Source organism: Hylobates moloch, unplaced genomic scaffold (assembly GCF_009828535.3).
Source record: "Hylobates moloch isolate HMO894 unplaced genomic scaffold, HMol_V3 SCAFFOLD_6, whole genome shotgun sequence".
Lineage (NCBI taxonomy): Eukaryota > Metazoa > Chordata > Mammalia > Primates > Hylobatidae > Hylobates > Hylobates moloch.
In genome coordinates, this window is record NW_026652281.1 from 126,463,064 (window position 1) to 126,485,332 (window position 22,269).

The window sequence follows — 22,269 nt, forward strand, 5'->3', positions numbered from 1 at the left end:
TTTTGGACCTGTTCTTTTCTGTAATGGAAGAACTAAGTGTTAGGTGCCCAGGGACCAATCACTACATTAGTATCTCCTGGGGAAGGGGAGGGAGCCTTGAGAAAGATGCAGATGCCAAATTCCTACCAGACTTGCTAAATCAGGCTTTAGGGAAAGGGCCTGGGTGCCCAGAGTAACAACACTGCCAAATGCATGGGCAAAATACCCTTCCAGTTGGTGGAGGCCCAAACTGGCTCTGAGGTGGTTTTTACTGTGCCAGAGTTATGGTAATGGCAGTGAAAGAAAGTACAAGTAGCATGCATTTATTGATAACTATAGAAATTATGAAACTGACACATCAGTAAGAAGGTTGTTTTTTTTTTTTTTTTTTTTTTTAGGAGTTTCATTCTTGTTGCCCAGGCCGTAGTGCAATGGTGTGATCTTGGCTCACTGTAGTCTTCGCCTCCTGGGTTCAAGCAATTCTCGTGCCTCAGCCTCCCAAGTAGCTGCCACCATGCCTGGCTACTTTTTTGTATCTTTAGTAGAGATGTTAGCAGGGCTGGTCTCAAACTCCTAGCCTCAGTGATCCACCCGCCTTGGCCTCCCAGAGTGCTGGGATTATAGATGTGAGCCACCGCCCCCAGCCAAGTAAGAAGGCTTTTGATGAAGTAGTAGAAAATCAAATGCAAATTGACTTAAGCAATAAAAAGTTGGGCCGGGCGCGGTGGCTCACGCCTGTATTCCCAGCACTTTGGGAGGCCGAGGCGGGCGGATCACGAGGTCAGGAGATCGAGACCATCCTGGATAACACGGTGAAACCCCGTCTCCACTAAAAATACAAAAAAATTAGCTGGGCGAGGTGGCGGGCGCCCGTAGTCCCAGCTACTCAGGAGGCTGAGGCAGGAGAATGGCGTGAACCCGGGGGGCAGAGCCTGCAGTGAGCCGAGATCGCGCCACTGCGTTCCAGCCTGGGTGACAGCCAGACTCCGTCTCAAAAAAAAAAGTTTTTGTTAGTTATCATGGCTTTAAAGTCTAGGCATAAAGCACTGTGCCATCTCACAGTTCCGTGATTTCTCTCGTGGTCAAAGATGGCTGCCAACAGCTCCAAGGAAGAGAAGGTCTTCTCTCATAAGCACTGAACCAGATTTTGGGCTCTGGGACAGTTGGACCACCCCTGAACCAATTCCTGTGGTCAAGGGAATGCCATATGCTGATTGGCTTGGGATTCAGATACGAGACCAGTAACCATGATGCAGGCAGGGAGGGTGTGAGATTAAGCTGATTGGCTTAGAGCAGTCAGGTCCTATCCCTGGAGCAGAAGTGGTCTTATCCAAACTTCAAGGTCAAAGGGGGAAAGGGTATTGGAGAGAGAGAGTCACAATGTCAGCCACATGCAAATGGAGCTCTCAAGTCCAGTGAACTCGAAGTGTGTAATGGCATCTTTTCATGGTCTGTTTGAAATGAAGATGGCATGCGCTGTCACGGTGTAATTAATAATTGGTATTGGCCCAGCACTGGACAATACAAAACTGATCCCTGATAACCACCCCTACCTTGCATCCCTACAGAGAGTATGTGCACAGAACACACAAACCAAGGCACTTACATTTGATCCTCAGTCCTTGTCTGGGCTTTGGCTCCATGCCCAAGCGTGACTGCACTGGAACTGGCTATGTCCTTCAGAAACCTCCTTTACCTGGGTAGGCCCAAACAGCTCAGAACCAAAGCCGGCCAAAATGGCCACAATCCCTGCCTCCCCAAGCGCAAACCTGATTCCTTGGAGGCAGGGAGGAAAGGACAGATGCCAGAAATGAGAACCAACAGGAAGCCTTTGCTCCAGGGCTCACCCCAGCCTTCTCAGGCCTGGACAGAAGCCCCCAGCAGCTCACGGACCCCTGGAAGAAGAAAGCATTTGCAAAGACAGCCAAACAAAACAGGAAAAAGGCCACACATCCTCAGTCCTGGATGCAGTGTAGTGGACGTTTAATACCCTTCATGGGAACTCTGACTCCTGGAGCAGGTGACCCAAGCAAAATTTCAGGACTTTGGGGGATAAGGGGCAGCTGTAGAGGGTAGAATGGGGGTGGGTTATTGGCAGTGGGGGACCAGGGAGGTTGGTGAGGAATTCTTTGCTCTTACCCACCTATGAAGGCATAATAGAGGGAGGCAGGAGGCAGATCTTGGGCTCCCCCTAGAGGCGTCTGTGCACTCATTCACCAAACACGGCACCCCTATCCGCTCTGGACACTGCCAGGTGCTGGAGGTGCGGTGCTGAGCAAGGGATGAGGCCCCTGTCTCATGGAGTGCGAGCTTCTTGCTAGAGGAGGCAAACATGAAACACACTTAGACTCAGACCAAAGGAATTTCCAGGGTGCTGTGTAGAGCCAGCTCTCCAAAGGACCTGAGCTCCCTGCTGCTGCCTTTAAACTGGGAGCCTGGGAAGAGTCAGCTGGGACTCAGAGCTACGCCAGGGGCCAGCCCAGCCACCAAGGCCAAGCTTCTAAGTCACAGAATGGTAAGCCTGGAAAAGACCCTAGAGATCCCCAAATCCCATTTGTTCGTTTCACAGATGAGGAATCTAAAGCCCAAAAAGAGGAAAAGGCATCATCCGTATGAAACTAGCTGGTGTTTATGGAGCATCTGGGGGTTCCTGATGCTTGGGTAGAAGTAAGACACCCCCCTCCTACCACAATGAGGGGTTTCCCCACCAGCCCCTATGCCCGAGAGCACCTAGGGTCTCCCAGGACTACAAGCAACCCTCTTGCAGCTCAATTCTTCCCACACCCTCACCCCACAGAAAGGGCTTGGAAGCTGTGGGCCCTTCATGTGGGGCTGAAGTCTTAAGACCTGGAGAGCAGCCCCAAGGGTGGAGAAGCGGCTGCTGAAGGGATCAGCATGCACTGGCACAGGAAGTCTGTTTTTCATGTGTCTGGAACCCAGCCGAAGCTTCCTGGGGTAATTTTAACCAGTATCCACTCTAGAACAATACCAAAAAAGGTAAGTTACTTACCACCCTAGGCAGGCACATACCTAATCACTGGCCTTTCATGAATTAGACCCTTAAGACATTCAGAGCTAAAGCTGCTTTAAGCACTAAAGTTAGAGCAGCCAAGCCAAATATTCCTGTCCTGGGCCGTTGGCCCTTTTATTAAAGTTAACTCTAAAGTGCTAGCTATTCTTACCCTCAGAATATAGTCTGAGCCCCTCAGCTGTCTTGTGGGAGGGAAGGTATTTTTAGACCCTAGAACAGCTGATTTGGGATTTGCTGCAGGGGTTAGAGGGCCCAGGGGGAGGATTGAATTGCTAGGGGACAAAGGGGGAAGTGGGGAGTCACATCCAGGGGTCAAGAGTCAGCATGGGCTTTAGGATATTAGTCCCCACTGCTGTTTTTGGCTTTTTTTTTTTTTTAACAGAGTCTCTCTCTGTCACCTAGGGTGGAGTGCAGTGGCACAGTCATGGCTAACTGCAGCCTCAACCTCTCTAGGCTCAAGTGATCCTTCCACCTCAGCCTCTCTAACACCTGGGATTACAGGCACGTGCCACCATGCTGGGCTATTTTTTGTACTTTTTTTGTAGAGATGAGGTTTTGCCATATTTCCCAGGCTGGTCTCAGATTCCTGAGGCTCAAGAAATCTGCCTGCCTCAGGTTCCCGAAGTGCTGGTATTACAGGAGTAAGCCAGCACACTGCCATTTTTGATTGGCAAAGTATCTTAATATAAGCCAGTGGTTGTCAAAGTGCAGTGTCCAGACCAGCAGCACCAGCATCACCTGGGAACAACTGTTTATATATTAGAAATGCAAGAAAAACACTGCAAAAAAATGCCAAGTATCAGCCTCCACCTGAATCAGAACCTCTAGATGTAGGGCCCCGCAAGCTGTTTTAACAATCCCTCCAGGAGATTCTGATGCTCACTAAAGTTTGAGAATCACTGATATCAGCAAACCATCTAATAAGATCTCTTTTTGGACAGGGCTGGAAGAAAGAATGATCTACATTGACACTTCTCAACTTATGAGTGTCTGTTCAAAACCAGGAATCCTCAGCTCAGAAAAAGTACGTACACAAAAATTTCAGGGATGCACTATCCCAAGTTAAAAGCACCTGCACTTTGGCAATCTGGAGGCCTTTCTTTGGGTCTAAGTCTGATCTGCAGAGAATCTCAGAGCTGAAAAAGACTTTTTAGATCATCTACTCCAACCAGAGCAGGGGTCTGCTCCATAATACCTTTGAGAAGCCTGGCTTTAAGTTAACACTTTCAGAGATGGGGAGCTCCCCGCCTCAAAAGAGCTTGTTTCCAGTGATCCTTAAGTGGGTAGAGTTAACTCTTGTTAACTCCTATATTGGTTTATAGCAACCAAGCTACATTAACATGGCTGAAATATAGACTTATAAACCCAAATTAAAGGAAACACATGGGCCGGGTGTGGTGGCTCACACCCGTAATCCCAACACTTTGGGAGGCCAAGGTGGGCAGAAGTCTGATCTGCAGAGAGGCCCAGGAGTTGAAGATCAGCCTGGGCAACATGGTGAAACCCCGTATCTACAAAAAATACAAAAATTAGCTTGATGTAGTGGCACACACCTGTAGTCCCAGCTACTTGAGTGGCTGAGGTGGGAGTATCACTTGAGCCTGGGGAGGCTGATGCTGCAGTAAGCTGTGACTGGACCACTTCCACCCTGGGCGACAGAGTGAGACCCTGTCTCAAAATAAATAAAGGAAACACATGATGGCCCTAGGTGGTAGAGGTGAACACATTATTTTCTAATAGGTCACCTCAGTGTTGGAGAACTCAGAGTGATGAAAAATCCTCCTTTATATTAATCTGAAATCTACCTCCCAGAAACCTCCTACCCTGACCCTGGTTTTGACTTCGAAGCCACAAAAAGCAAACCCAAAGTCTTGCTTTCAAAAGTCAGTGTTTACTTTTCATAGGCTTTTCTTGGCACAAAGGTGCAGGGAGGATGGTCTCGGGCTGCTGGCCTGGCTTCTGGGCCAGGTGGTTCAGAAGATGCAGGTGCAGCCCACAGCGATGGTCTCCATGACCACGCGCTGGCGGCAAGGCCCTGTGCGGGGCGGTGGCGGGCAGAGGCGGCGGCGCACAGGCACCTGGCTGAACACCGGCACGCTCACCATGCTGCGGTCCTCCTGCATGGTGAAGGGATTCACACAGCCCAGACACAGGCACCGTGCCTCCGGCAGGTCCACGGGGATACGGCTGGGGTCATGATTGATGCTGCAGGGAGCAGGAGAAAGAGCAGAGCGGAAGGTGATCAGGAAAGGGCCAGTCAGCACCCATACCCCACACCCCTGCCTTTCCTAATCGGAGTTTTAATTTCCACAGCAAGACTGTGTTGGGCTGGAGGAAAGGCAGTAATCAACTCCATGTTCCACGTGAGGAAACTGAAGACCATGGAAGGCAAGTCGAGAGCCCCAAGGTTATCCAGCTTCAAGGTCACCAGTCACCCAGCTTCCTTCTTTCGTGCAGCCAGATGCCCATCCCAGTACGAGGTTGCGCTATGGGGATCGTGGAGTAGCTTAAGGCTTCCCTCTGCCTGCCCCACCCCCACTGTGTTTATATTGTTGAGAAACTTAATCCACGGAAATAAAGTGTGGATTATTTTTATTGATGCCTAATTTCCACTGGCAAAGAAGTCAGGAGGTCTGGGTTCTATTCTGACTTAATCTCCATTCATTCAACACTTACATGCTCACCACATGAGCAGTTCTGTCCTAGATTTTAGGTGTTCATTGATGAACAAAGCAGACAAGTTCCCTCGTGGTGCTCTCATGGAGCCTTGCATACAGGGACTTGCTTTGTGACCTCTCCTTTTCTGCACCTCGGTTTCCCCATCTGCTAAATACGGGACAAGGAAGTGGGTGAACTGGACCTGTGGACATGTAGAATTAGCATCACCTTATGCTTGGGAGCTTGCTAGAAATGCAGAACCTCCTAAATCTGAAGCTGCATTTTTATCAGATCCCTGAATGATTCATTGGCACAATCAGATGTGAAAAGCTCCGTTCTGAAGGATCTTTACCCACCCTTCCAATGGTCACATTCTGGAGCTGCACTGTCCAATGCAGTAGCCACTAGCTTCATATGTCAAATTAATCAGGCTGAGCATGGTGGCTTACGCCTATAATCTCAGCATTTTGCGAGGCCAAGGCAGGTGGATAGCTTGAGCTTAGGAGTGTGAGACCAGCCTGGGCAACATAGCGAGATCCTGTCTCTACAAAAAAATTTTAAAAAATCAGCCAGGTATGCCTGTGGTCCCAGCTACTTGGGAGGCTGAGGTGGAAAGATTGCTTGAGCCCAGGAGGCAGAGGCTGCAGTGAGCCGAGACCATGCCACTGTACTCCAGCCTGGGTAACAGAGTGAGACCCTATCTCAAACAAAAAATAAAAAAATTAATCAAAGTTAATCCCTCAGTCACAGTAGCCACATATCAAGTGCTCAGTAGCTGCAGGAGGCTAGTGGCTACCATACTGGACTTTACATCATCACAGAAAGTTCTGGTGAACAGTGCTATTCTAGAGTCTCAGGGTATATGTCATGTGGCTGAAAAATCTCTGGCCTGGGTTTGTGAGTGAGGACCTCAGGGTCAGCCCTTTCCTTCATCTTTGGTCCTTACTATGGGTCAGGCACTGAGCAAGGAAGTGGAGCTACAACCAAGAGAGGACGCTGCTGCCATCGTTATCCAGGGCAATGGGTCTTGATTCCCAAATCACAGCCTGCTGTGCACCCTGATCACGTGGAGCTATAGGAAATAGCACTTCCTGGGCCTCACCACTGGAGGTTTGGACTGGGCATGGGAATCCCCAGGTGATTCTGATGCTGGCACTGGAAAGGCCCAGGTCCAGCATGAGAGACAGACTGGAACACCACATGGAAGCGCCACACCTGAGAAGGGCGTCCGAGGCCCACAGAGCAGAGGAAGTGACATCTGGGGAAAGCCTTGCAGGCACTTCCACGGAGACTTGAAGAACAATAAGGGCAGTGCTCTGCATGGATATCTCATTTAACAAGACTCTGAAGTAGGTACTACTATTGCCTCCATTTACATTGAGGAAACTGAGGCCCAGAAAGGCTAATCCATTTGCCCAAAGCTTCACAGACAAGTAAGAGGCAAAGCTAGGATTTGAACCCAAGCACCCAGACCTCTGAATCTGAGATCTTAACCATTACAATGACTGGGGCACGGGAAAGATCCCCACCCCCCAAAGACAGCTTGCCACCACTGCCCAGCCTACCTGTAGCCCCAGGGAGACAGGCTCCTCTTGTTGGACATCCACAGCTGCAAGTTGACCTCACACTTTCTCTGGGCCAGCTCTGAGCTGTTCCTCAGCTGGGCCACCATCTCCTCGATGTTCCTCTCATACTCCTCCATGCGGGCATATGGTTTCATCCGTGATACCAGGTCCAGTGGCACCTGGTGAGGGCCAGGGGCCAGGGGCCCAGGCCGCCCTTGCCCCTTCCTCTTGCTTTTGGGGCTCCTGGGCTGGCCCAGCCCCAGGAAGATGGAAATGGTAAGAAGAAACAGCTGGGGAGGAAAGCCACAGGTCAAAGGTGGGAAAGCCAAGTCTCTTTCTGGGCCAAGACTTGGGGTCCATGGTCCTTTCCCATCGCTCTTAGGGGTCTCCCAGGCTCAGGTCTGACTCTGCCCACCATCCCCCAGCTCTCCCTCCTCAAATTACCCCGTTTCCTCTCTCTTGTGTGCTCCAGCCTCTGGTCTTCTCTCAGTCTTAGTCTTAGCATGCTCCTTCCTGCCACAGGGACTTTGCACAGCCTCTGCCTGCAGCATTCTGCCTCTTCACCTCCTAGACACCTTCCTACCCCTCGTGTCAGCTTTAGCGTCGCTTTCTTAGGGATGCCTCTGGACTTTCTTGGGCTCTCATAACCCACACCCCTCTTGCATGACTTCAATCTTAAAGTTTGTGTGTACAATTCTTTTATGTGTCTGCCCCCAACTCAGCATGGACTCCGTGGGGGCATGTGTCAGTCTCCACACACTGTCATACCTCCGGTGTCTGCGTGGTGCATTCAGTGAACACTCGCTGAGTAAATGAATGGCTGTCCCCATCGCTGCCCTTCTGTCATTTATGTCTAAGAAGGAAGACAGTGAACAAGAAGACAAACACCCAAGTCTCCCTAGTGACAAGTCCAGGATGGGCCCATTCAGGGTGTGGCTGGAGAAGAGTGGGGCCTCCTGCTTGGTTGTGCTGGGACAATGGCCTGGGAAACTTTTCTGAGGAAGGGACATGTCAGGTGAGGCATGGCAGGCATGGGCTGAGGGAGCTGAAGTCTTGCAGGTGTGGGAGGGGTGGGTTGGGGGAAGATGAGAGAGGAGGTTTGAACTGGTTAAGAACTTTGCGAGGCCGGGCACGGTGGCTCACACCTGTAATGCCAGCACTTTGGGAGACCAAGTCGGGCGGATCACAGGGTCAGGAGATCGAGACCATCCTGGCTAACACTGTGAAACCCCATCTCTACTAAAAATGCAAAAAAATTAGCCGGGCGTGGTGGCGGACACCTGTAGTCCTAGCTACTCAGGAGGCTGAGGCAGGAGAATGGCCTGAACCCAGGAGGAGGAGCTTGCAGTGAGCTGAGATCACACCACTGCACTCCAGCCTGGGCGACAGAGCGAGACTCCTCTCAAAAAAAAAGAAAAAAGAACTTTGCTGAATGGAATGGAATGTTGATTAAGAGTGGGTGGGAGGAAGAGGGGATGAGATGAAGTTGGGGAGATGGGCAAGTTATGGGCTAAGGATGTCCTGTCCACCTGCACTGCCCTTCTCCCCTGAGCCTTCCCTCTTCCAGCCATCCCCCAAGCCCTGCTCACATACACACATCCTCACCCATTGCCATCCGCTTCTCCCTCCCAGCACCAGAGTATCAGGAAAGCCTTTGGCTCACAAGGAAGAGGACTCAGGCCCGGCAGAAGCCAGACTCCCCAGGAATCCAGAGAGAGAAGGGACCGTGCCTGCATGTGAGGCAGAGCTCCCAGGATGGAGGCACCTCTGACTCCTCTTAAATTGAGATAGGCTCCATATGTTCCCTGTATGCCTCACCTCACAGCCCCACAGCCCCATGGCCCATGCCTGCTTTATCCAGGCTACCCAGCAAGTCTTGACCCTAGGAAACAAGTTTCAGCAGAGCCCCTCTTGGCAGAGATATTTGCTGGCACAAAATCTGCAACAGAGATTCAAGTTGCTAAATTCTTCCTTTTTGGTCCTAGATTCTAGTGCAGAAAAAATGTCTCCCTAACAATAGGCTCTCTCTTCAGAGTTTCTCACAGGGCATTCTTAAACTCTGGCTCTCCGCTCAGAGAAACGTAGAATAGAATCAAAGTCCCCCTCCCTCACTCTCCAGATGGGACACTGAGAAACGGAAGGACTTGCCCAAGGTCACACAGCCAGGACCTCAGAAACCGGGTCTCTTTGGAAAAACCCCAGTGACTGAGTTTGCTGGGATCTCCCCAGATGCCTCTGGTCTGAAAAGGCTTCAAGGCAGAAGCCTTGAAGATGAGATGACACAGGCCCCATCTCCCAGGGAAACAGCCTCAGCCGCTCCAATCTCTGAAAAGTGCCCTGGCTGAGCCCCGTTCGGGAGCCTGCACTGCTGGCCATGGCTACAGTGACCAGTCTCTGCTTCTTTCTAGTCCTGGGGGAGAAGACAGAGAAGTTGCCTCTGCAGTTTCCAAACCAAACAGAGGCAGCCATTAATCAATAGGAAAGAAAAACTGACATATTTGGGCTCTAAAAAAGGGGTGGGGGTGCGGCAGGGAAGTGCCACGTACCAGGTTGTGAGGCCAGTCCATTCCGCCAAGCTGCAAGGTCAGCCTGCAGCTGCTGCCCGCCTGGAACCCCAGATGCCGCCGAGAGAATGGCAGCAACAGGATGGAGCGAAGCAATTATAGCTCAACTGGGGGCTGCTGGGGGAGTGAATGGGTGGGCTCGTCATCAGCTGGGAGCCTTGGGCCCCCAGCTGGCTAAGCCTAGCGCAGTGGCAGGCGGTGAGGGGCGTGGGGGCAGGCCAGGAGCCGGGCTGAGGTGCCCAGGGGCTGTTGACCGAGGGACAATGCCCTGTGTGTCTGGTGGGGCTCTGGCCGGTGGCACCTCCGCCTGTGGCCTGCGGCCGGCCGCCCAGCCAGCACCCACAGGGCCAGCTAAGACAATCAGCTTCGTTTGCTTTGGGGATGGCAAGGGGTTGAGGGTGGAGGAGGGATGGGCCGTTGGTTGGTCAGGAGAGCAAATGTTCTCAAATTGTGCTGGCCAGGAGTGGGACACAGGCCCCATCTCCCAGGGAAACAGCCTCAGGCGCTCCAACCTCTGCCGGCCTCAGGTGAGTTCAGCAACCCTAGGAGACCAAAGCCCCACCCCTCTAGATCACAGTCAAGGAAACTGAGGCTGGAGCCAGAAAGGGACTTGTCACTATTAACAGTGAGTTAGAGGTACCAGAGCTGCTATTCCCACCCTGTCCCCATCCAGGGCTGTATCCACCACCCCATGTTGTTTTTCTTGGGATATTTTCGCACAATTTCAGCCTGCTGTGGACATATTTCTGAAGCTGTATGCCCTCACTCTGGCCAAGTTTCAGATCCATGAGGACTTATGGCTGATTGTCCTGGCCTTCCTGACACAGCACTCTCCCTCCTGGGCTGGTCTCCGCTCTCAGAGACTGTGTGGCTGCATGTGAGCTTTACTGTCAGCCTCAGTTCCCTCCTCCATAAAATGGTGGGTGTATCCAGAAATAGACGGTGGCCTGGCCCATTCCCTCCTGAAATCTTTCTGAGCCTCAGTTCCCACATCTCTAGAATGGGAAGAATCATGGCACCCTCTTAAAGCTGCTATAAGGAATAAAGGAAATCACCTATGTTAAGTAGCTGGCAACAGTACCTGGCACATAGTAAGTGCTCAATAAACACTTAGCTATTTATTATAGAGATTATTATAAAATAATTGTATAATGATTATTATAAACATTAGCTGTTCTAATTAGCATTAGAGGTAGCACGGTTCTCATTTCTTACTGACTCTCCCTTCAGCCCCCTCAGGCCCACCCTTCTGGCTGCTGAGAGAGGTCTAGGCCTCCAAGACTCAGGCCACAAGTTTGTGAGGTCAGATGACCTCAGGGTCCAAAGGTCCTGGAATCACATGCTCAACTGACCAGCTCCTCTGGCCGATGTCCCTCACCTCAGGTGAACAGCCCAGCCCAATGTGAGTGGGCACATCCACCCAGGGAGGCAGGAATGGCGGGAGGGAATGTGAGGAGGACAGAGGAGGGGCAATTGTGAACAGATACTGAGGACGGCCCTGTCGTGCTGAGGGCCGGTCTTGGCCATTTACAGGAATCGTCCGAGGGGAAGAACGCAGGGTGAGAGGCGCTCCTGAATGTCACAAGATTAATCTGTCCGGGGCAGGCTTCCACAGCATAACTGAGACGCTGGCTGGGGCTCGAGCATGAGAGATGCCACCATATTTGGTCAAATACTAGACAGGGCTCTATTCTACCGTTGGAAACTCCAGAGGGAGGGGCACTCTGAAAATACCTCCTCAGGCAACAAGGGCCCCGCCCCCACCGCAGTCTGTCCAGGCCCCAGCCCCACCGGCAGGGCGGCCTGGCTGTGTTCTATGCTGGCTCTCTGCACACACTCTGCTGCTGCTAGCAGTGGGGTCCCACAGACATGCAACTGGAGTGACCCTCCCATATCCACAGAACAGTGGCAAACTAAAAGATGGATACTGGGGTATGGGGGATCCCTGAAACCAACACATTCTCCTTACCTGCTGGCAATACACACCCCTCACTTCTGCCTCCCAAGCCAGCTTCCCTGGCTGCAGCTGCAGTGCTTGCTACTTTAGATTTCAGGGTCCCAGCCCCAGAGATGCTGAAGTGGCGGCACAAAAATCTGCATCTTAGCACGAGCCCAGTCTGGGAGCTACACGGGTCCTCACCCATCATCTGGCCCCCTCCTCCCACCCATTTTACTACAAGGAGACTTGGATAAGGGAGGGTCCTACCCCAGCTCACACAGTGCGTTTGTGCCAGAGCTGGAAGCAGAACTCCGTCTCTTAAGTCATTCATTGTTCTTCCCTCAGACTTTATACAAACAGCTCTGGGCCAGGCTGGGCCTCCTTGCTGGTCTGGCAGAGACCAAAGAGCCAGGCCAGTCCTCGTGGGGGCCCCAGATCCTTCACAATGGGGAGGGGAGCTTTGGGGTCCCCTGGCAGGTGCTGTGAGGAGTCAGGCATGGGCCCAGCAACGGTCATTGGGTCTCCCATTCCTGGACCATCTCAGACCAGGAGGGAGACCCCTTCTTCCAGTCTTGGTTTCTAGAAACCCCTGGAGGGTCATCTGTCCTTTTTGATGTCCTGAGTGTGCACCCAGGCAGGCTTGTGGGACCTAGCCCCAGGACTCAGTGCCAGGCCTGAGAAGGAGGTGCGGGAAATGGGCTTCCAGGGCTCCCACCCCACAAGCGAGGCTGAGGTCCTTGGGTCTTAACACGCAGAGGGTGGCCAGCATGCGTGAATGAAGGACTGGGCAGATGAGCTACAGGGGAAGGGGCAGTGGGTGGCCGCGGTCTCGCTCAGAGCCCTCTGCGGCAGGCCCCGCCAGGAGCAGTGCTGCACTCACCAGCAGATGGCGCCACTAGAAAGCCATCCAACCCTGAAAAATGTGCCGCTCCTGAGGGAACTTGCACTCTGCCACCTCTTTCTCCAGGAGCGGCCCGGGACGGAGAATGAGGGGATGGGGCGAGTGCGTGGGGCCCTGCGCCTGTGCCTGGTTTCCAGAGTGACCCTATTGTTGATGAGGACCAGAGCCTAAGAGACATCAGAGCCGGCCAGAAATGACACAGACGGCCAGGGGTCGGGTGGAGGTTTCTGTCTGCCGAGTGAGTGATTGCCTTTACTTTGAGCATCTGCTGTGTGCCAGGCCCCAGGCATTTGGCACCTGGACACCTTAATTCACAGAAAATAACAGTAACAATAATAGCTGCTGCTTAATATCCACTTACTGACTGCCAGGCCATAAGCTAAATGCTTCATGAAATCCTCCAAATAACACTGGGTGAGGTCCTAGTTTTATTCTGAATTACAGATGGGGAAACTGAGGCTCAGAGTGGTTAGCCACTTGCCCAAAGTCACAGAAGATTCACAGCAAGTTTGTCTGACTCCTGCACACGCTGCTCCCTGCGGTGGAGTAAGGAGAGGGGCGGCAGTCAGGGGTGGAGGGGGAATGTCCAGTTGGTCAGCTGGTCATTGAGCACAGTCTGTGATGGCCTCAGCCTTGACCCACGGCCTCAAACAACCTGACCCTGGTAGGTTCGGGTGCTCACTAAACCCATGCCCAAGCTCAAGTCATCAAGGGGATCCGAGAGCTCCCAGGGTGCTCGTGAGGCACCCAACAGCATTCCTGGTATGTGAACTAAAATATTGATACATTGAATCAAACTGACTATAATACAGGGAGGCCATGCTGGGACAGAGGAGGAGGCCAGAGCAGAGGGACCTGGAGAAGGAAGTGCAGCCAGGAGGGCAGAGGTCAGGCTCCACAGATGGGCTGGCCTGAGTTTCAGCCCTGCCCCTGCCTCTTCACCTCTGTGTCATCTTGGGAATGTTAATTGACTTCTCTGAGCCTTAGTTTCTTCTGCAAAGTGAAGATAATAATAACTTGGCTCTCAGTGGATTGTTGTGAGGATCAAATGAGATAATGCATGTTAAAGCGCTTAGCGCAGTGCCTGGCAAAAGTAAGTACCCCATTAATGGTAGCTGCAACTGTCATTCCTACAGTTAAAACGAGTTTTGAGTTGGGCCTTCAAGAATGCTTCTAGTATGTTCCTAGGTAGGAAGGGCATTACGAAGTGGGGACAAGGCTAGAACCAGCAGAAGAATGCAAAGGTGCCTGTTTCCAGCGGGCCCACCCTAGAGCGTTGGCAAGGCCAGGGGGACCTGAAGGATTGGGTCTAAGAACTTGCCCAAGTGGACCCAGTAAGGTCAGGGAAGGCGGGAAGAGGCTAGCCGGCGCCTTTGCTGGCTGCGACCAGGAGGGTGCAGCCCCCTGGGGAGGTCCTGGCTCTCCTGCCATGCTGCTGTCCCCTCCCTCCCTCGTAGGAGTCCTTCTCCCAGGCCCATATTTGCACAAATGCTTGCCTCGCTGCTCACTCCAGAGCCCCAGCCAAGAGGGGCTATTTTAAGATCCCTGGACGGGAACATTGTTGGTGGGAACAGCCCCAGCCAGCAAGCTCCCAGTTCTCAAAAAAGGGAAAGGCCTGGGTGAATGGGCGGCCCCTGGGGTGTGCAGAGGGGCTGCCACGTCGACATGACCCTCTACCCAGGCCAGGTGCCAGCGTCTCCTCCCCACAGGGGGAAGTCAAAGAAATGTGAGTTGGGGTAGGACTCCAAGAGGTGGTCTTGTTCACTGGAGACTGGGTCGCCTAGGCCTCTCTTCTGCACAGCATCCAGACTTGAAAACACCAAGTTTGTGTTTCTGGGTTGCAAATTGACTCTACACTGTACCAAGTCTCTTGTTAGCACTCACCATCCACAGGCCATCAGAGGTAGGGGATACCTCATCCAGCCCCTACCAAAGCGGGAACCCTTTCTGAAAAGTGCCTTTGCTGGGTACCATCACTCTAGGAATATCATTTCTCTCTGAGGATGCACAGTGCATTTTTTAAAACTCTGATTGTTGAAAATAATTATAATTATAAAAGCTTTCTTTTTTATTTTGCAGAAATCCTCCTCCTGTAGGGAAAAGACGGCAGACTTCAGACAATGGTGGTTGGATATTTGCCCTGCCCCTTATTATATGGTCATGTCCACCCCACTCACTTCAGTGGGCCTCCGTTTCCTCACGAGGTTGTTAAAATGCATTAATCATTAAAATTATTGTTTGCCTGGCACATAATGGCACTTAATATTTGGCAAGTTCAGGCTGATATTTTGTAATTTGGTTTGGTTTTATATGTGCCTGAGTTTGATGTATAGCGTTTTTGTGGGTGTATGTGCTGTTTTTGCTTTTTGATTATGAAGAGCCAGTATAGATTAATATTTAAAGTGCAGACGTTGAACCAGAGTGCTCTGAAACTCACCCCTGCTATGTAGCAGCCAAGTCACCTTGGGCAAGTGACCTAACCTCCCTGAGCCTATGTCCTTGAAAGGGAGGTGGGGGATTAACAAGATTATATGTCGCAAGTGCCTGGCACAGGGAATGGCCCTGCTATTATTTTGTTGTATGCATTGTCCTTAGTTCTTCCCAATCAGGTGGCACAGAGCAATTCTAGTCAGCTCAGTTCTAGCTCTAACTGCCAGAGATTCCCAGAAATAAAATGGACTGCCCTGGAAAAGAGTGATCTCTCTATCAGCAGAGAGCAGAACACTAGCCAGGAGATTGCAGAAGAGGAAGGAGTGGCCCAGGTGTGTGTTGTGGGGTGGAGGGGTTGTTGAGCTTTTTTTTTTTTTGAGATGGAGTCTGGCTCTGTAGCCCAGGCTGGAGTGCAGTGGCATGATCTCAGCTCACTGCAGCCTCCACCTCCCAGGTCCCCGTTAAGCAATTCTCCTGCCTTAGCCTCCCAAGTAGCTAGGATTATAGGCATGCGCCACCATGCCCAGCTAATTTTTATATTTTTAGTAAAAACGGGGTTTTACCATGTTGACCAGGCTGGTCTTAAATTCCTGACCTCGAGTTCGAGACCAGCCTGACCAACATGGAGAAACCCCGTCTCTACTAAAAATACAAAATTAGCTGGACGTGGTGGCACATGCCTGTAATCCCAGCTACTCAGGAGGCTGAGGCAGGAGAATCGCTTGAACCTGGGAGGCAGAGGTTGCAGTGAGCCAAGATCGTGCCATTGCACTCTAGCCTGGGCAACAAGAATGAAACTCTGTCTCAAAAAAACAAAAAAAATTCCTGACCTCATGATCTGCCTCGGCCTCCCAAAGTGCTGGGATTACAGGCGTGAGCCACCGTACACGGCCAGTTTTTGAGCTTTTAAAGTTCCCTTCTAGCCTTGAAAGGTCCCAGGCCCCCACGTGGGGCTGTCAGGCCTGCTGTAACTCACCCAGACCTGGGACAGGAAGGAGTGCAAGAGAGCCTGTGGGGGACGTGGAATAAACAGCCTGTCTCCAGGGCAGACAGAGGCGCCAGGCCCCCTGCCCACTGGAGTGTCCTCCCCTCAGTCCCAGGGGATGTTTATCCTCTCCTCAGAGTTTACAGGACGTCTGGATTCACAAGATCCGGAATTCTGACTTTTCCCCCAAAGCTGTCAGCGTCTCCTCTGGCTAGGTGGGTCTGGGTCTGTTTTGGGTGGAAGGCCCCAACCCTGCCCTCAGCAGAAGCAGGAAATGGGTACAGAACAAGAAATGTCCTCTTCAGCCCCCCAGAGCCGCTCCTGGCAGAGGAAGAGGCCACATCTGTGGGGACGTGAGAAGAAAACGTCAACATCTCCCAGCAGCTGTGTAGGGAGAGGAGTCCTGGGGGCTCATGGGTGGCAGGGGCTCATGGGTAGGGCAGAAAGGGCTTCTTTTACAGGTTGGGTTCAAAGGCCTGCACCCCAAACATTAAGCTACAAACCAATGGTACTTATCAAACTCTGCCTTGCATATTGGCTTCTGTTATTGGGTCAGAGAGTGCTGTTTTTATTGTGGTTGTTTTGATGTATTGTATGAGTGCAAATTTGTGGGTGGTGTCTTGTATGTGTGTGTTTTGTTATTGTTTCAAGAGCCATCAGGTAGGAGCTGTTCACAGACAGCAAGCATGTCTTACTCACAGATGCAGCTCTCAGCACCTGGCTCAGGGAGCTTGGGGCCAGTTTGCGATTAGGGCAGGATTAGCAGAGGATTGTCCTGAAAGCTGCACACAACACTTAGAGCACAGGCAGCAACTCTGAGACACATCATATCACCCTTGATGGCCATAGCCAAGGCCTCTATCCTCATCCTCCTGACCCCTAGAAAACTCAACGGCTCAAATCTCCCCCTGGCCTCCCCGCAGAAGCTTATCTCTGTGGCCTGAACTGTTAGGAGGCAATGTTGAGAAGCTGCTTCTGGTGGAGGTTTAAATATCTTGCCTAGGATGTTCTGTAAGTTTCTATGAGCTGTGACCTTCAAGGAATTAGCCTATGGACAATGAAGGGCCTTTGAGAGTTATTGAGGAGGGTTCATTCCATTCATTTCACAAATATATATTGAACACCTACTATGTGCCAGGCACTGGGGATATAGTGGTGAAGAACTAAAACAGTTCTTGTGTCACCAGGCTGGAGTGCACGGTGGTGCAATCTTGGCTCACTGCAACCTCTGCCTCCCGGGTTCAAGCGATTCTCATGCCTCAGCCTCCCAAGTAGCTGAGGTTACAGGCATGCACCACCATGCCTGGCTAATTTTTGAATTTTTAGTACAGATAGGGTTTCATCATGTTGGCCAGGCTGGTCTTGAACTCCTGAACTCAACTGATCTACCCGCCTCAGCGTCCCAAAGTGCTGGGATTACAGACATAAGCCACTGTGCCTGGCCTATTCCTGAGCTTATGTTCTAATGCAGGATGGGGAATCTAACAGTATCAATATTTTAGGACCAGCCCACAGCTCAGGGGCTCTTGCTGGGCCCCTCTCCTCTCAGTCCTGTGCACCTCCTGCATGCATGGGAACTGCTGGATCTTCTGGGAAGCCCATGACCTCAGCCCTCGGGGCATGTGGAGGAAGGTACAATGTCTCCAGAATGTGAAATCTTGCCAAATTTCCATTAGAAGGTCAGTTCTTATAAATATTGTGAGGAAAAAGGAAGAAACGGTTAGTGTGGAATCTGACCATTTCCAAAGTCTGGTTCCCAGGAAAGAAGCCTCGGTAATTGCTCTAATGTGAGAAGGCAGCTTCAAGGTTTATGGCTGTGGGAGATGGAAGGTGTCCAGCCAAGGACCCACACAGATGCTGATGACAATTGCGTGATGGTAAAAGGGTTACCCCTGAAGCACTCTACAATTTGAAAAACAATTTTAGCTCAGGCGCCGTGGCTTATGCCTGTCATTTCAACACTTTGAGAGGCCGAGGCAGGAGAATTGCTTGAGGTCAGGAGTTCAAGATGAGTTCTGGCAACATAGCAAGATCCTCGTCTCTACAAAAAATAATTTAAAAATTAGCCAGGCGTGGTGGCATGCATCTGTAGTCCCAGCTACTCAGGAGGCTGAGAGGCAAGAGGATCACTTGATCCCGATAGGTCAAGGCCGCAGTGAGCCGAGATCACACCACAGCACTCCAGCCTGGCTGACAAAGCATGACCCTGTCTCAAAAAAAAAAAAAAAAAAAAGGAAAGAAGAATACTTTTACATCCATGACTTTATTTACTTTCTGGATCAACACGTGAATGTAAATATTTTACAGAAGAAGAAATTGAGGCCATACAGTGAGGAGAAAAGGGACAGAGCTTGGGATGTAAGTTGGCATCCTGAGGTCCCTTTAACCATCAGCTACCTTAACCTTTGCCTCAGCTTAGGGAAAGTGAATGAGCACTGGAACCAGCAGCAGTTAGAGGTGGGTGCCTGTCATTAGGTAGCAGACACAGAGCACCAAAGGCTATTCAAGTTATTTCTGCCATGGTCAGCTGTGATTTATGGACAAATCTACATTGGAGAGAAATGTGTCTGGTAAGAGGGCTCGATGCCAGAGGGATAAGTTTTCTGAGTCAGCTCTGGAGAGAATTCAGGGGTCAGGCTGACCCTGATCTTTCTCTCCCCAGTAGTGTGCTCTTAGAAAAACCTAGGATTTTTTGGCCCTTCAGTCTGGCCAGCACATGGCTATGTTCATAAATTCTTGTCTTCCATATTGGGATTCCCTTGTATTCTATCCCATTATCTCAACCACAGAGCTAGCTCTGACCCTGGCATTCCAGAATCACCTACAAATCTTCTCATTTTTTAGTCAATTTCTTAGACTCTCAAGCTCAACAGGACCATCAGGATCATTGTGCTAGCTTCTCAATGATACTATCATATATGCTCCCCAGCCTTTTATTAGTTGTTTTAAATGTCTGTCTCCCTGCTTCTTCCATCTGCTGACTGCAAACTGGCTCTTTGTGAATATACAGAGCAAAACTGTTCTCTTGGCCCCAAGGCAAGCAGTATCAGTCAGTATAGGCCAAGTTGCACTGCAGTAACAAGCAACCCCCAAATCTAAGAGGCTCAGCCCAGCAAAAGTGTCCTTATCACCTATGTTACATAGCCTGTGCAGGCTAGCAGGGCATGCTGTGCTTATCAGAATCATGCAGAGACATGGTGATGGAAATTTCATCACAACACTTGCTTCCACAAGTGCAAAAACAGAGTCAGAGTTCTGTAGACAACAGATCTGCAGAGGTCAAAAATCAGGTTCCGGAGGCTCTGCCCCAGCCACATATTTCCTTTGAGCAAATTCATCCCCTTAATTGTCAGTTCCTCATCTGTTAAATGAGGACAATGAGAAAGTACTGACTTCACAGGTTTGCTATGAGGCTGAGAGGATGGGTATAAGCCCATAACATAAAGTCTAGTTCACAGGAAGAACTCAATAAATGTCAGCTGATAGAAAGTTGGCAGAATATTCTATTCACTTAATTGTGCCTACCATCTCCAGAGAGAACAACCCTGGTTCTTTCCACTGTTCCTTGCTTTAACCAGTTTAATTACTTTGAAGAGTTAAGGAATTGTCTCTTCCTAATTGTCATTGTCGTATTATTTTTGACGCATTTTTATCCCATTGGAGAGATTCAAAGCTGAGGCAGAAAAAGGTCTATGTGTCTTGCTAACCCCAAACTAGATTTATCCAGTTCAACTTTCATTACCAAGTCTTTTTAAGAAGTCCAAAAAAGGAAGATCAAATTTGGAAAAGAATCTTTGCTTGATATAAAACTCAATGGCAGAGAGACAGAGAAATCAAACTGGAATGTGAGAATTGGAGGGGACTTTTAGAACAAGAGCCATCATCTCCTCTCTTTTATAGATGGGAAAACAGAAGTCCAGAGAGGAAAAGAGACTGATACAGTGTCACACAGCAATTTAGTGTCAGAGTTGGGACCAGAATCTACTTCCTTTAATCCCAGTCATGGGGCTTTCCATGTACTACATAAGGGGACAACATTCTTCAGCACTGGGATGGGGAGGAGGGGATCTCCTGGAATTATGGCTTGTCCTCATTTCACAGAGTTGTACTCCAGCAGAGCTGTAAAGTTAAGAGTCCTATAAACATTACCTTATTAAGGCTTCTTGGAAACCCAAGGTCACAAATCCTCTGGATCATGGGACATGAGCTGAGCATCCAGTGAACAAACAGATGGTAATGTTACATTTTTCACTTTGTTAATGCAACCTGGCTTCTAATTATAGGATTTGTTTAACGGTCCTGGGTGGTTTACGAAGGCTTGGAGTCAGGCTGCAGCCCTGAGCATGGCTGAGGAGTATCAGACCGGGAGACACAGGCAGAGTTGGGGCCTCAAGGCAGGGAAGGGAGATGAGGACAAACAGAGTCAACTTCAGCCAAGGCCTGGAAGGGGCTATTTAAGTAATTTTCCCTAATCCCACTAACCGAGTGGCTCCCAGTTGGAAATCATTTCTAATAACGTCTTTGGTGCCATAACCCTTTCATACATGGGTGGTGAATATGAATTTGTTCTACGGGAATCAGGTGAAATACTTATCATATTACTCCAGTCATCCACGTCAAATTGAATTCCCCTGCAATAGTGGTATTAGTGACCCCCCCTCCCTGTCCCTGGGGAAAGGTGGGTCAGGGGCCTGGCTCCATCTCTTTGTCCGTCACTATAGTTAAGCTCATGATCCAAGGAGGCAACAGGTGGGGACTGGTCGGGGGCAGAATGGGATCATTATGAAGATGAAAGGCTCCTAGTCTCATACAGCCAATCTGGGATACAAGGGTCTTGTGAAGACTCTCCCAGGCCCAGAGGCTTAAGGTCCAGCCCAGCTACCACATAGTCACACCCCCAGGGCTCTGTTGCAAGCTCAGCCTGGGCCCCCACCGCTTAAGGAAACATGCCCAAACCCTCATCATGTCCCAAGTTTTCCAAATCTCACAGCACCTCCATCCCTGAGTTAGCACGCGCACACACACACACACACACACACACACACACATACACAAGGCCCTCCAAGTCCCTTCGCCAACCCAGCTCTGTAAACACTTAAAGCTAGGTAAGTGATTTCCAAAGTAAGGTGTCATTTGAGGCTTAGGAAGACTATCAGGTCTTCTATTTTTACCTCTGTCTTTTCTCATTTCTATTTTTTATTTGTGTTAAAGGAACATATTAGTGTAATAGCTCTTTATAGAATTTATAAATAAAGATTTATTTTTAAAAATAACTTTAAATTAAAATTTTTTAATAAACTGTTATTTATTGTTAGGGGTTTATGATCAAAAAGGTTTGGGACCCCTGGACCAGGATTTTGGTTTTTTATGGGGAGTTTTTTCTTTGTGTTTTGTTTTGTTTTGTTTTGAGAGAATCTGACTCTGTCACCCAGGCTGGAGTACAATGGCACTATCTCAGCTCACTGCAATCTCCACCTCCCGGGTTCAAGCGATTCTCCCACCTCAGCCTCCTGAGTAGCTGGGATTACAGGGACCTGCCATCATCCCTGGCTAATTTTTGTATTTTTGTAGAGATGAGATTTCACCACGTTGGCCAGACTGGTCTTGAACTCCTGACCTCAGGTGATCTGCTCGTCTTGGCCTCCCAAACTGCTGGGATTACAGACGTGAGCCACCGCACCCAGCGTTGGACCAGGATTTTGAACACAAAGCCTCTTAACTCTGGGTGGGATGGTCCCAGCCTGTCGGGACTGGGAAGAGCAGGGAGAAAGACACCCAGGCTTAGAGGCATGGAGAACCTCAGCCACGGGGGTGTCGCCAAGTGACTGTCTGCCCCAGGCACAAAGTCTCTTTCCTTTAACACCAAGATAAAATGGCTTCGGTTCCCAACCCACACAATCAGAGAGTGCAGGGAATTCTTCCCAATTTTAGAGTTTTAGGGGGCTTAAGTTTCTCCTAAATTAGTCCTCGGCACAGCCTGCTGTTTCACAGTGCTGGCTCCTGATTGGGGCTCTTGTCTCTGAGGCTACTACCCATTCCTCCACCCACTGGGCCCCCTAAGCACCTCTCCTTCATCTCTCAAGTGTCATTCCAGGGAATGCAATGCTGGAAGCATGGCAGGGCCATCACTGAGCTGTCAGTGGAGGAGGGTGGCTGGCCGGTGTGCAGTGGTGGAGGGTGACTGACCAGTGTGCAGTGGAGGAGGGCGACTGGCCAG

The 22,269-nt window shown here is 50.4% G+C and overlaps 1 protein-coding gene and 1 long non-coding RNA gene across 3 annotated transcripts in view; one reads left to right on the forward strand and one right to left on the reverse strand.

Annotated features, from left to right (window-relative positions):
* Positions 1–4,881: 4,881 nt before the first annotated feature.
* Positions 4,882–22,269, reverse strand: part of IL17B (interleukin 17B) — a 19,207-nt gene continuing 1,819 nt past the window's right edge. Inside the window, exons 1-3 of one of the 2 annotated variants that reach the window (XM_058440022.1) lie at positions 12,617–12,711; positions 7,234–7,523; positions 4,882–5,215 (exon numbers count right to left, since the gene is read on the reverse strand). In XM_058440022.1, the coding sequence (XP_058296005.1) occupies positions 4,984–5,215; positions 7,234–7,388 (387 nt within the window). In that variant the 5' untranslated portion in view covers positions 7,389–7,523; positions 12,617–12,711 and the 3' untranslated portion in view covers positions 4,882–4,983. Of the gene's footprint in view, positions 5,216–7,233; positions 7,524–12,616; positions 12,712–22,269 lie in introns of those variants that run through there. The other variant, XM_058440023.1, reaches the window with a different exon arrangement.
* On the forward strand, positions 12,839–14,900 carry LOC131383671 (uncharacterized). Its single transcript, XR_009213859.1, has 2 exons — positions 12,839–12,875; positions 14,717–14,900. It is a non-coding gene; the product is annotated as an uncharacterized LOC131383671 (long non-coding RNA).